Source organism: Eleutherodactylus coqui, chromosome 13, assembly GCF_035609145.1.
Source record: "Eleutherodactylus coqui strain aEleCoq1 chromosome 13, aEleCoq1.hap1, whole genome shotgun sequence".
Taxonomy (NCBI): Eukaryota; Metazoa; Chordata; class Amphibia; order Anura; family Eleutherodactylidae; genus Eleutherodactylus; species Eleutherodactylus coqui.
The window spans coordinates 38,490,903-38,504,243 of NC_089849.1; the positions used below are offsets into that span (position 1 = coordinate 38,490,903).

A 13,341-nucleotide genomic window follows, 5' to 3' on the forward strand; every position below is an offset into this window, starting at 1 on the left:
AAGCCAGAATCATGCTGCATACTGATGAGGGGGAAACACCCCGAAACAGCTGTCTGTGTATGGAGTCTGGTTTTGCTTTCAATTCCTGGTCATTGTCACACGGCAATCCCGCGCTGCAGTGAGTGCATTTCTATTATATAGTTTTGGGCAAGGGGGGCCAAAAACTATATAAAAGAAATAACTCAGAAAACACCTTTAAACTACTGTTAGTGTTCTTTCAGATGGTAAGCTGGGGAATCTTGTAAATGCAGATAGCGTTGGCTGATAGGGCCGTTCTACAAATAAAAATATTTGAAATTTAGGTTTATGATTTCCTCATAATAAAGAGGTTGTCCCATTTCTAGCTGTTTTGCTTCAGGAAGCAGACAGCGCCATACATTGCACAGTGGGCCAGGCTGGTACTGCAGGCTGAGTTCTACTGAAGTAAATGGCCTGCAGTACCAACCTGGACCACTGTACTATGTACGGAGCTGTCTGCTTCCTGTAGCAAAACAGCTAGAAGTGGAGCAACCCCTTTAAAGTCAACCATCAACTATTTATCCTAATATTGAGCATGAAATGGTATTTTCTTTATAGATATGACTCCATGCATGTCGCCTCTGCCACACGATGGTCCCTTAATTGAAAAGCCTGGTCTGGGACAAATTAAAGAAGAGAGTGTTGGGACTGGATATAAGAGTAGGGCTGGTGAGTATATATAAAACTAGATGTCCTGTGTTGTATGTTAGATTCTTGTGTGGTGCAGAGTCATAAAGCAGCAGAAATGCAGCTAAGCTCTTGATCATGACCTGAAGGTTGCAGCTTCAATCCTTGCCTTGTTCAGGTAGCCGGCTCAACCTTCCAGCATACACACCAATGCTCGGTTCTCCAATCCTTGCCTTGTCTGTTCAGTGGGCCGAAGGAAGTAAACTGGCATATCACTGCAAAGGGAAAAAAACAATTCCCAATATCCCTGCCAGTGGCCATATTTACCCAAATCCTAATATAAAGATGCCCAAAGACAGGTACAAACCCCAGCTCCCAGCCGAATGTAGACAGGTAGATTACTATTTAGAGGAGCATTGCACAAGATACTGATGAACAGCCAGCTTATTGAGGGGGCTGCGTAGTATTCTGCTTGCACATAGATGAGGCATACAAACTGTGCTAAGCCCAAACGAGTGCACAATGCAGGCGCACAGCCTATTAATGACGCCACATATAACTCCGCCCAGTCGGTTGCCTTGCACCTCAAAGTGAACCACACTGGACCGGCACTTCTGCAGCATCTAAAGCCAGATTGCTTACTTCACCTCTGGCAGAAGCTTATCTCCAAGCTCAACGAAAGATCGGGTGTAGAAAATTAACATGCTTGATTCTTCTTTGCCCTAACAAAATCTAATGGGAAAGAGTCCGAAGACCCCCGTACACATGGCACGTGCCCCGTCCCGCTGAAATCTTAGTCTTCGGATGACTTGCCGCGTATGGGGGGTAAAGGTAGTGTTCACGGTTCCCATGGGGTGCTTCCTGCTTTTAGCTCTACTGAGATCGCCTACTAATTTTAAAACAGGGAAAAGATCCAAGTTGGATATGGAGGGTCCGCTCACCCAGGAAGAAGCTGAGGAGGATATTAGTGGCACTCAGTTCGTGTGTGAAACTGTTATGAGGAGTCTGACCTTAGATGCGGCTCCAGACTACAATCCACCTCAGAAGAAGACTTCTCTGCACAGTGAGTAACGGACTTTATTTAAATGGCATATATACTATTGGTCACTAGAACTTAGTACTATGTGGCAAATCTACATCTATATTGTTTTTCTAATACGAAGTGTTACATTCCCTGCGTAGATATACAGGTAAAAGCTCTGGACATCTTTGGGGAATTTTTCTTTTACTTTAATGCATGCATGTAGAGCTGAAAATCACTCCTGCAGCAGGGTTTTATTAGAGCTCGGCACGGTTTGGCTTCTGCAGCTACTATACATCACAGTACATAGCAAGCTGCAGAATGCCTTTCACTAGCAGATCTGTCGGTGAATTCATCTGCTGGCCCCCGGTCTCTGGCCCCCGGTCTCTGGCCCCCGGTCTCTTCTCTCCTGAACTGACTTCTATGCTGATTTACCATCAGATCAAAGTCTTACGTAGCACTAAGAAAAAATGTAATACTAAATCCAAAGATAACGGTACAAGTAACCTGGAGATAGATTTGCCCATAATACCTGTCAGTCTGTAGGAGTTTGGGCATGTTCCTGAAACTATAAGTATTGTAGAGAACACGGGTTAATTCCCCGCCGATCTACGCCATTTATGGCTGGTGTATAGAATGTTTGAAGGGGGTGGGAGTTAGTCTATGGGTGGAGAAGGAGAGCGACAACTTGCTGATCATGGGGGTCTCACAGCTGAGACGCCTACCAATCCTGAGAAGAGGAGTGCCCCTGTTCTCGTCACTGTAGCGATGCTTCTCCCACCCGTAAATGGGAGCGCTGGCTGAGCATGCATGGTTGACTTTCCATTCGTTTGAATGGGGCTGACTAAAACACCCGAGTGCTTGCTGCTCACCTCTCTCCACACTGAAAATGAACGGTACACCATTGTGCTTTCAGGCCAGCGCTCCATTCATTCTCCTCCTCACTGTGAGCGGTGCAGGAAGAGTACTGAAGACATAGGACCCCCTGTCTCAGAATGGATGGGGATCTCCGTGGTGACACTCCCACCCATCAGCAAGTTATCCCCTATCCTGTGCTAAGGGTATAACTTTTCATTCTGACACAGCCCCTAACATGCTGCTCAAATATCCCTCCATCTGCAGACAGCTTTCGGATGAGAATGCTTGCTGAGTTGGGGTCTTGGTTCAATAATGGAGACAACGGTGCAGAAAACTAAATACAGGTTTATTAGCAAGTGACACAAATATATTATTAACACACATTTGTAAGCTTAACCAATGAAGAGACCGACCCTCGTAAGGAATAATATAATATATTGGTTAAACAATAAACATTCGCTAATTATTAAATAGAAAGGTGAAAAAAACTAAAATAGGTGTGGAGCGACCGGAATGGGCAATTCGGATAAATATAGGTAAACGAAGATGTGATTCTTCTCTCTCGTGAAGACGGTGGGTCGTGGAAAAGACCTTGTTGTTCGGGTGCAGCCAACCCAATGATAGTCGCACTGGCAGCTGAGACGATTCTCATGGACTAGTGAAGAAAAAACCGTGCTGGGTGCAGGCGCAGCCGACCGGAATAGAGACAGACTGAGCGATTCTCGTTCGAATGATCCAACGATGAATCTGCCTGTCTGAACGGGCTGAACGAGAGCGAACCAGTTAGCGGTGACGTCACTCGGCTCGTCCAAAGGGGCTTCATAGGAGATGACCGACTCCCTTTAAATAATAATCTGAGCACAATTACAACTTATCTACTTCTTTATTGCTGCGTCCATTTATGCTGTACTGACTCGGATTGCCTTATGACTAACAGGTTCTATGCAGTCCTCCCCACAATCCAGTTTCACCTACAGTGTGAAGTCGGATGAGGACACGTCTCCGAAGAGCGCTGCTCCGGTCAGCAAACCGCTTCTGCCAGAGACAACAGACCTAAATATTCCCAACCTGGAGACGACTCCTGATAGAGGTAAGTCACAGTCATGGGACATAGATACCACATGCCGCAGGACTTCTGCTTTATGTTTTAACCTTATTAAGAAAATATACAATATAAGAAGCCACATGTGCGATGTTTATATGCGGAACTGCACAGAGGGGGGGGGGTATAAAACAGCACTGTCTCTTGGACCGCCCGCACACAGGCCATCCGGATTCCGCATGCGGGAGCCCGCAGCAGAATCCGGCTGTGACCCTGAATCCAGCTAATTGCTGGGCTGCACTTGCAATTATCGGGAAACCGTGTGCACTAGCGGTACAGCCCGTGTAGGGGCGCCTTAATACTGTTCGGAAACGGGATATGTAATAAATTACAAAAACATTTTCAAATAAACCAAAATCTTGTGTTTTTACCTCCTGACATTCCAGCCATCGCAGACGCTCCACCCGTAGATCTCAGTGACGTAGAGCCACAGATCCCAGATGAACATCAGAGAGACGAAGTGGAAAGCCAGGCCTCCTCCGATTCTTCTGAAGATTACATTATCATTCTGCCCGAGTGCTTCGATACCAGCCGCCCTCTTGGGGAGTCGATGTACAGCTCGGCCCTATCAGAGTCAGAGGGCGACAAAGAGAAAGACACCAGAGTTAATGAAGAAACCTATGAAGGGGGCTGCCCAGTCCATACCCACAGCATTAATGACATTCTCACCACCTCCCAGACCCTCGATGCTGTACCCCTCACCCCTGAAGTGATTACACCCTCTCCCCAACTGAGGTAGGAGTTCCTTCTACTACACAATCCCAACTTACCTTGTCATCATTGTATGTCATAGTTCCTTGGTGGACGTGTCCTTGCGGTTAATTTCATGTACATTTAGTGTATATGTAATGTTAGTATGCCATCAGGGGGCGCTCCGAAGATGTTGCTCCGAGGTAAATGGTGATATTGGTCTTCTGGCTCCTGTTAGTAGATATCACATTTATTTATTCCAAGGTCTCCACCAGAAACTCAGGTTATCCCTGCAGTCACAGAAGAGATGACGTCGCCAGATATGGGAGCGCCAGCGGCCGAGCTAACAGCCACAGGTAAGAGATATCAGCCGAGTGATGGGAATGAGCTCCGTGGGGCACATTTTATCAATCCCTACAGGCAGCGTGCCACAGGTGGGGGGTTTTCATATTTGCATGCTGCATGTTTATGAAGCATCGGCAAAGTTGGGGATACTTTATAGTGTCTCGGTCTTCATGCAGCGCATTGTAGAGCAGTACCCTTCCTACAGCAGCGTCCTGCCCATGCTCGGGCATGGTGTCTGCAGGTAATTTATACTTCCATTCTGCGAAGAATAACTCCGTCCTGTGGCAGTCTGCATAACCTTAGTTTACATTCCCAGGAGCTCCAGTCGTCTCCATCTCTCATACACCAGGGTTTAGGACAAGGTAATGTGGAGATAAGCACACGGGGACTTATTACACCGTTGGGGCTTTCTGTATGTGGATACTGATCAGCATTTGTACTGATCTGATATCGCATATCTCTCTACGCTAGATTCTAAGGATTTTGTGCGTTCTATTGTCAGCCTGGCCTCTTACACTGGTATCGTTATCCTGGAGGCTCTTCCCCGTGCCCTGCCAGTTGGTATTGGCCTATTACGTGCCCTGCCAGTTGGTATCTGACTATTACGTGCCCTGCCAGTTGGTATCTGACTATTACGTGCCCTGCCAGTTGGTATTGGCCTATTACGTGCCCTGCCAGTTGGTATTGGCCTACTATGTTTTCTGCCAGTTGGTATTGGCCTGTTACGTGCCCTAGTGTTTCGCTCTAGTTTAGCTTCTTTAACGAGCCTCTCTATGACATAGTGTATATAATCCATTACTATGTCCGCTCTCTACCTAAAACTAAACCTCTTTAAAACTGATCTACTGGTATTTCCGCCCTCCACTAACCGACCTCATCCTGACATCTCCATCTCAGTATGTGGCGCCACCATAACTCCCAGCACGCCCGCTGCCTTGGGGTCATATTCTATGCCGATCTCTCCTCTACCCCCTACATCCAATCTCTGGCCCGAACCTGTCAGCTGCACCTCAAGATTATTGCAAGAATCTGCCCTTTTCTCACTGTAGACACTCTAAAAACGCTTACTGTTGCCCTCATCCACTCCCGGCTCGATTATTGCAACTTGTTGCTGATTGGCCTCCCCTGCACCAGACTCTACCCTCTCCAATCCATCCTGAATGCGGCAGCCAGGCTCATCTTCCTGTCCAGCCGCTACTCAGACACCTCTGCCCTGTGCCAGTCACTGCACTGGCTGCCCGTTAAATACAGAATTCAATTTAAACTCGCTACCTTCATCCACAAAGCCCTCCACAGTGCAGCGCCCCCCCTATATCGCCTCCCTCATCTCAATCCATCACCCAGCCCGGGCTCTCCGCTCTGCTAACGAAACCAGACTGAGCACCCCTTTAATTCGAACCACTATTTCCCACCTCCAAGACTTCTCCAGAGCAGCACCGGTCCTCTGGAACACACTACCAAAAACTATCCGGGCAATCACTGACACACAAAACTTCAGGCGTGCTCTAAAATCGCATCTCTTCAGGGAGGCATACCGCATTCCCTAAACAAACCCCTCTGTACTCCGCCTGATAACATGCTCCCTGACCTACTGACTGCAATCCCTGCTAGCCACCATCAACTGCCCCTTCAGTCATACCGTTTCTGCCATCACACAGCTTAATGTCTGACCATAGTCTATGTGTATAGCATCCCTCACCCTCCACCTCACCATACCGTGCACATCTCCAGCCCTTTACCTTCTGTATCACCCATTACTTGTAGTATGTAAGCTCGTTGGAGCAGGACCCGCACCTCTACTGTTTCCATCAATTGATTACTACATGTAACCGTGGTTCTGTATTTTTGTACTTTTGTCCTTCTGTATCCCCCTGTCTATGTAAGCGCTGCGGAATATGTTGGCGCTATACAAATAAAGGTTATTATTATTACTACCAGTAACGTCTACAGCTAGTTCTATATGGAGATCCGTATATCAGGTCCTCCCCTGTTTTACTCTCCTTTACAAGTACGGGATCAGATGCTTATCCCTACAGTATTGAGGCTTGCAGCGTAGGGAGTAACAAGACTCTAGTTCTCCATTACAAGGAAGATTAAGATTTATACATTTATCTACATAAATGAAGAGATTATGAGTGGCATTATATGTGGAAGGTGACTATCATCCAGCCTTCAGCATCCCCGTTCTTCTAGGAACCGTTCCAACTAGATGGACTATAGTTCTGAACCCCGGTGTTTTCTGCCTCGGTTCGCCCCCGGGGCACCCCGGCTTATAGCGTCCCGGGCAGTCTTCACAGGTATCCTACCTTCTAATTATCTTTTATGTCGGTCATCAGACCTCCATAATTGGTCTTCTGCTATATTCCACTTGCACCATGCGGTGCCGGAATTAATCCCAGGTTACAGCCCTCTTAGCCTTTGCCCCAACAGCAGGCAGATGGAGGGTCGGTAAGATTCTCGCAGGTCAGTAGTTTGCCTGCTCTTGGCGGTAACAAACTACAAACACACCGTGCTTTCCTCTTCACTCTGCTCTTCCTCTTCACGTAGCTCCGGTAGGGATTGCGTCTCTCCCTTAGCTGGAAACACGCTTGTAATTCTCCATCGGCAAATTGTTTCCTTACTAGAACAGGAACACTTTCTGCCGTCTTATCTTTGTGTCTGACAAGGCATAGCAGGCATTAATTGCTATCCCCGATGGGGTCGGCGCTTATTAGCGCCCTCTTGCAACAGACTAGTGTCTTGATTTTTTTCTGGCCCCTCCCCCTTGGGTACTGCTCTAGAACACCCCAAGATCTTGCTGTTCCCCGCCAATGAGAAAACAGGATTTTTTTGGTGTAACTTACCATAAAAACACTTTCTCGTCACGTTCATTGGGGGACACAGCACCCACCCAGTTGCAAACCCTGGCCCTGACGTCTTTTCTAAGGCGTCCCTCCATCCGGCCTGATCCCTAGAACTATCGTTCTACTTCTAGTCTGTATGGCTCAACGTCCGGTTTGTTGTCTGTTATCGCCTACTACTTCTGTACAAACTCATTTAATTCCGCGCCTGAAGAAGGGGTATAGCTGGTAGGAGGGATAAACTCTTTACTTGCTTAGTGTCGCCTCCTAGTGGCAACAGCTATACCCACAGGCTTGCTGTGTTCCCCCAATGAACATGACGAGAAAGCAATTTTACGGTAAGTTATACCAAAAATCCTGCTGCTACCATCAGTTTCTGAAGTCAGGAACTTACTGAGTCACCCTGGAACTTGGACTTCAAGATTGAAACTTGTTTTATTACACCTCTTCTAAGCTCGCAGCGTAATAATACCTTTAACCACATCCAGTTTTCTCTTCCTATAGCTCCCACTGAGATTCCAGTTAGTCATCAACCTTCAGAAGCGTCTCCTCCTCCCAGATCAGTTTTCGATCACACAAGGTAATTTTAAAAGCATTTTTTTGCTCATTAGTTAGTATGAGAGTCCTGCTTCCCCTCCCCCACAGTGATTGACAGCCCTGCTAACTGATACATGACAACCTGTCAGTCACTCCGTGGGGGCGAAGAAGAGCGACTCTGCCAGACTCCCTCAATGAGAGCCGTACTTACTGCAATATGGAGCCGCCATGTTTAAAGGAGGGAGGGGGAGTATACCAAATGGTGCATGTTTTAGTTTTTATTTTTCTTTACTTTTTTTTCCCCTCCTTTTGGGTGAATGGAAGACTATATATGTTTGATGTATAAACGGATGTTGCAAAAGGAGTCTAAGGCCTCGTTCACACAAGCGTGGTTTTAGCGCAGAATAGGCGCATGAAAAAAATCTCGCCCAACTTGGGCGAAAATAGCGTGAATGGAGGAATTTGCTGCACAGAAGGGCTGAGCTTCATTCGAGCAAAAATCGTGTATTCACATGAGGGAATGGGCGCGGCTATCAGCTCAGGCTTCTCTCCATATTTGCAAAAAGGTATTTTGGAGGGAAAATCTCAGGATAATAGGCCTTGTGCAAAAGAGCAAAATATAGAAATGTCTGCCGTACGTGAACCGCTATGCAATGAGGGTTTTTATACCGGACGCCCATAGAGGCGGAGCTGCGCGCAGAATTAACATACTTAAAACGTTCTTGCAAATAGAACAACTGTTTACATGCAAGTTTTTTGCGCGTCTAAAATCCCTTCACGTGAACGCTTCTATGGGAAACCATCGGTTCTATTGGACGCCGTCTTTTCATGCGCCTATACTGCGCTAAATCCACGCACGTCTGAACGAGGCTTAAGGCAAAGATTGTTCTTTAGATCTTTTCCAACACTTAAAGGGGTTGTCCCGCGAAAGCAAGTGGGGTTATACACTTCTGTATGGCCATATTAATGCACTTTGTAATGTACATTGTGCATTAATTATGAGCCATACAGAAGTTATTCACTTACCTGTTCCGTTGCTAGCGTCCTCGTCTCCATGGTGCCGTCTAATTTTCAGCGTCTAATCGCCGGATTAGACGCGCTTGCGCAGTCCGGTCTTCTTCTTTTCTGAATGGGGCCGCTCGTGCCGGAGAGCGGCTCCTCGTAGCTCCGCCCCGTCACGTGCCGATTCCAGCCAATCAGGGGGCTGGAATCGGCAATGGACCGCACAGAAGACCTGCGGTCCACCGAGGGTGAAGATCCCGGCGGCCATCTTCACCAGGTAAGTAAGAAGTCACCGGAGCGCGGGGATTCGGGTAAGCACTATCCGGTTTTCTTTTTTAACCCCTGCATCGGGTTTGTCTCGCGCCGAACGGGGGGGCTATTGAAAAAAAAAAAACCCGTTTCGGCGCGGGACAACCCCTTTAAGTGCTGCATTATAATTGAGCGTGGTTTTGGTTCATGAACCACGGAACAGTAAATAAAGTTACATTTAATTCTGCACATGCAAAAGGATTAGAGATGAGCGAACCTACTCGGCCACGCCCCTTTTTCGCCCGAGTACCGCAACTTTCGAGTACTTCCGTACTCGGGTGAAAAGATTCGAGGGGCGCCGTGGGTGAGTGGGGGGTTGCAGCGGGGAGTGGGGGGGAGAGGGAGAGAGAGAGGGCTCCCCCCTGTTCCCCGCTGCTACCCCCCGCTCCGCCACGCCTCCCCCCGCTCCTCCCCGGCGCCCCCCGAATCTTTTCACCCGAGTACAGAAGTACTCGAAAATCGCGGTGCTCGATCGAGTAATTACTCGAAACGAGTACGTTCGCTCATCTCTAAAAAGGATATACAGTGAAGATGAACAGAATAGTTTGACGCCCCAACGGTGTAATAAGTCCCCGTGTGTTTATCTCCACAGGCAGCACACTAGAGGCAGCATTGCTGGAGGTCTGGTGAAGGGGGCGCTGTCTGTGGCGGCCTCTGCTTATAAGGCTTTATTCGTTGGTCAACAGGAAACCACACTGGTGCGTATACCTTAATGTTAGAACCTTAATGAGTCGTCACAAAGAATAATTACCGCCACACAAGAAGTGTCCTATAGAGATGAGCAAGTGAGAGGAGGGAAATAGCAGCAAACCCGTTCCGGTCCGCCCGCCTCCACTCATAGTAAACAGGCAGTTCTTCGTGGATGAACGATTGCCTGTTTATAAGGGCCGATTGTTGCTCCGTTTTGATGCCTGCCTAAACTGAACGATGAACAATAAGCAAGCGAATGATCATTCACTGTTCAGTCGCCGGCAGCATTTACACCGACCGATGAGAGTTCAGATTCCTGAGATCCAGTGAGAATCTGAGCCATTATCATTCCGTGTAAAAGGGCCCTCAGTACCACCAACTCCTTACACACCACATTGATATTAAAGTGCATGCACTTACATAAGATCAAATGCCTGTGTTAACCCTTTCCAATCCACTCTCTGACGTCTTCAGACATTCTGATTGAAGGCTGTACAGCTCTGATGTTGGAAGACGTCCGGCAGGGTATTCTTGCTGTATATTACTGGCTGCTCTGTTGTCGGGTCTCTCCAGCATGTCACATACTGCAGTACTGGCTCTAGCCAGCAGGTGGTAATGGTTGAAAGAGAAAGCTCCCTAGGAAACACTGAACCTGAAATTGGATTGCAAAGGGTTAAGGGATCCTTCAGATGAGCATTTGTACTTGCGTTATTTACAAGTCTTTCGCACACGTATCAGTGTATTTTACTGTACTTTTTACGCACAGGGCATTCATTTGCACGCTCCCCAATTTAAATGGCTATTTAGTCTAATGAGTTTCAGATATGTTCTTTTTTTTTTTCAAAGAATTGCGCATTAGTGCACCTCCCATAGACTTCTATGCAGACCCTTCGGTGCTTAAATGCACACAAAAATAGAGCAGGTCCTATTTTTTTGCACGCACGGGAAATACGCATGCAGAAAAAAAAAATGTGAATGATCCCATTGAAATCATTGGCTTCTATTCTCTGCTTATTATGCACGCAAAAATGTGTATATATATATATATATATATATATATATATATATATATATATATATATATATATGCCCGTGTAAAGGAGCCCCAACCGGTTTCTACATGCTGGGGAGCCTAGGACTTGGCAATGAGGGGATGTCGCCTATCTATTGTCACTGACCATTTTCTGTTCTGTGCAAGAAGGGCATGGATCGGCAGCCAGTGTCATGGAGCAGCGGAGGGTCAGGAAAGCGAAGGCTTCTTTTCATCCGCTTGAGCGCAACTTTATATTAAGATCCGTTTTTAAAATTCCTCCAGAACTTAAATGAGAATGATCAGAAGATTTCTATAGAAGCAGCGCCTTGAAGTTAAAGGAGTTCTGTGAGACTGAACTATTGATGACCTACCCTCAGGATAAGTAATCAATAGCTGATCAGTGGGAGTCCGCTGCTCGGCATCCCCACGAGTTGCTGCTCTGGTAATGTAGGCACAGCTTCCATTTAATTCAAAGGGAGCTGCAACTGCAAGACCAATTGTGGCCTCTGCAGTACGGACGGAGCTATCTGCTTCTGGCTCAGTCCCAGCAAACATGATTAGCGAAGATCCCGAGCGTTAGGTCTTGCCAATCAACTATCGATGATGAGGACCGTAAAGTCCTGAAAACCCCTTTTTAAAGAAGCAGTCTGAGATCCTGTGACCCCACAGAATGCCACAGCGTCTACTGTGTGGATTGGGAGTCAAATGTTTCTACACAAGTCTGACGGACTTCTAGTTCGCACAGCAGACATTGTGGGATTCAGATGATCGTGGGGTCATGTGATCTACTAGCGGCTGCAATTAAAAATAGCAGGCAAGGGAAATCCCATCAGTACTTATTACAGTTTACACACAGGGGAATGAATTAATAAATATCCCCGAGTGCTTAATGTCTCCTGCAATAACCGCTCTCGTACCGCGTGGAGCCTGTTCTCCGGCCTCTGCTTTTATTAAAGGGACAGTGGCACATTTCTGTATTTCTATGTCCTTCAGTAACCATTTTTTGCCAGTGCACATGCGGTGTTTTCATGGGGATGTAAAGTATTAAGCCCCCTGTCCACGGGTGTTGCAGTCCCGGGAGCGGGAACCAGCACGCGGTTCTCCGCAGGTCAGCCTATCTGACAGATAGGCTGACCGCGGAGAATTGGGGCAATTCGCAGCATGCTGCGAATTGCCGGTCGTGAGCGGAGAATCACAATGACTTTCCACTCGTGGACAGGACGCCGGCGCTTTCCATAGCAACGCTATGGAAAGCTTCAGCCTGCGTGATTTGACGGCGATTTACCGCTGGTGAATTCTCGGTCGTGGACAGGGGGCCTTAAGCTTATCTCACACAAGGTATATAGCATTGTTTGCTGCTACTTCCACGCAGGAGTTTTAAAAAAAAACCAAGACTCGCTAGAGCAACATAGAAACATAGATCTTACGGTAATTTTATATATACGTGTGTGTGTGTGTGTGTGTGTGTGTGTGTGAGAGTGAAAGCCCTCACTGACTGACTCACCACTAAGGGTGACTACCCACTACAGTTTTTTTCCCCTGCGAAATTCGCAGCACTTTTTTTTTTCTGCAGGGGTCTATGGGACTTGTAATGTTAAAATCGCGATCGCACAAAATCGCAATTTACCACGAAATCGCGATTTTAACATTACAAGTCCCATAGACCCCTGCAGAAAAAAAACGCTGCGAATTCAGGGGGAAAAAAACTGTAGTGGGTAGTCACCCTAATTCTCTAACTTCCCGGTGTCATACAAACATGACATTTGGCATGAGCATTCTTTAGGTCCTAAATAGGAAAAGTAAAGGGGTCACAACTTGAATATTCAATGCTAAGTGCAAAAGTATTGGCAGCCCTGTGTAATGTACCAAATTCAATTCTCTAGCTTCCCTATGTTGTACAAGCGTGAAATTTGGCACAACCATTCTTTAGGTCCTAAATAAGGAGAGTGGGAGAGGTGGCACATTCTGCAGAGGGACATTGGTACATGCAGCCTGAGGACAATCTAACACTCCTCTATGTGTATACTAGAGATGAGCGAGCATACTCGCTAAAGACATTTGCTCGATCAAGCACTGCCCTTAGCGAGTACCTGCCCACTTGGGAGCAAAGATTCGGCTGCCGGCGGTTGGCAGGGGAGAGCGGGGAGGATTGGAGGGGAGATCTCTCTCTCTCCCTCTCTGCTCCCCCCTGCTTTCCACCACAACTCACTTGTCACCCGCGCCGGCAGCCGAACCTTTAGAGACGAGCGGGGAAATACTTGACTAAGGC

General features: G+C 47.2%; 1 protein-coding gene across 2 annotated transcripts in view; it reads left to right on the forward strand.

Annotated features, from left to right (window-relative positions):
• NBR1 (NBR1 autophagy cargo receptor) overlaps positions 1–13,341 on the forward strand; it is a 63,710-nt gene that overhangs the window by 45,299 nt on the left and 5,070 nt on the right. For both annotated transcript variants that reach the window (XM_066586813.1, XM_066586814.1), the window contains 7 exons: positions 577–687; positions 1,550–1,708; positions 3,462–3,614; positions 4,013–4,361; positions 4,581–4,672; positions 8,006–8,081; positions 9,942–10,047. In XM_066586813.1, coding sequence (XP_066442910.1) covers positions 577–687; positions 1,550–1,708; positions 3,462–3,614; positions 4,013–4,361; positions 4,581–4,672; positions 8,006–8,081; positions 9,942–10,047 — 1,046 coding nt within the window. The remainder of the gene's footprint in view (positions 1–576; positions 688–1,549; positions 1,709–3,461; positions 3,615–4,012; positions 4,362–4,580; positions 4,673–8,005; positions 8,082–9,941; positions 10,048–13,341) is intronic.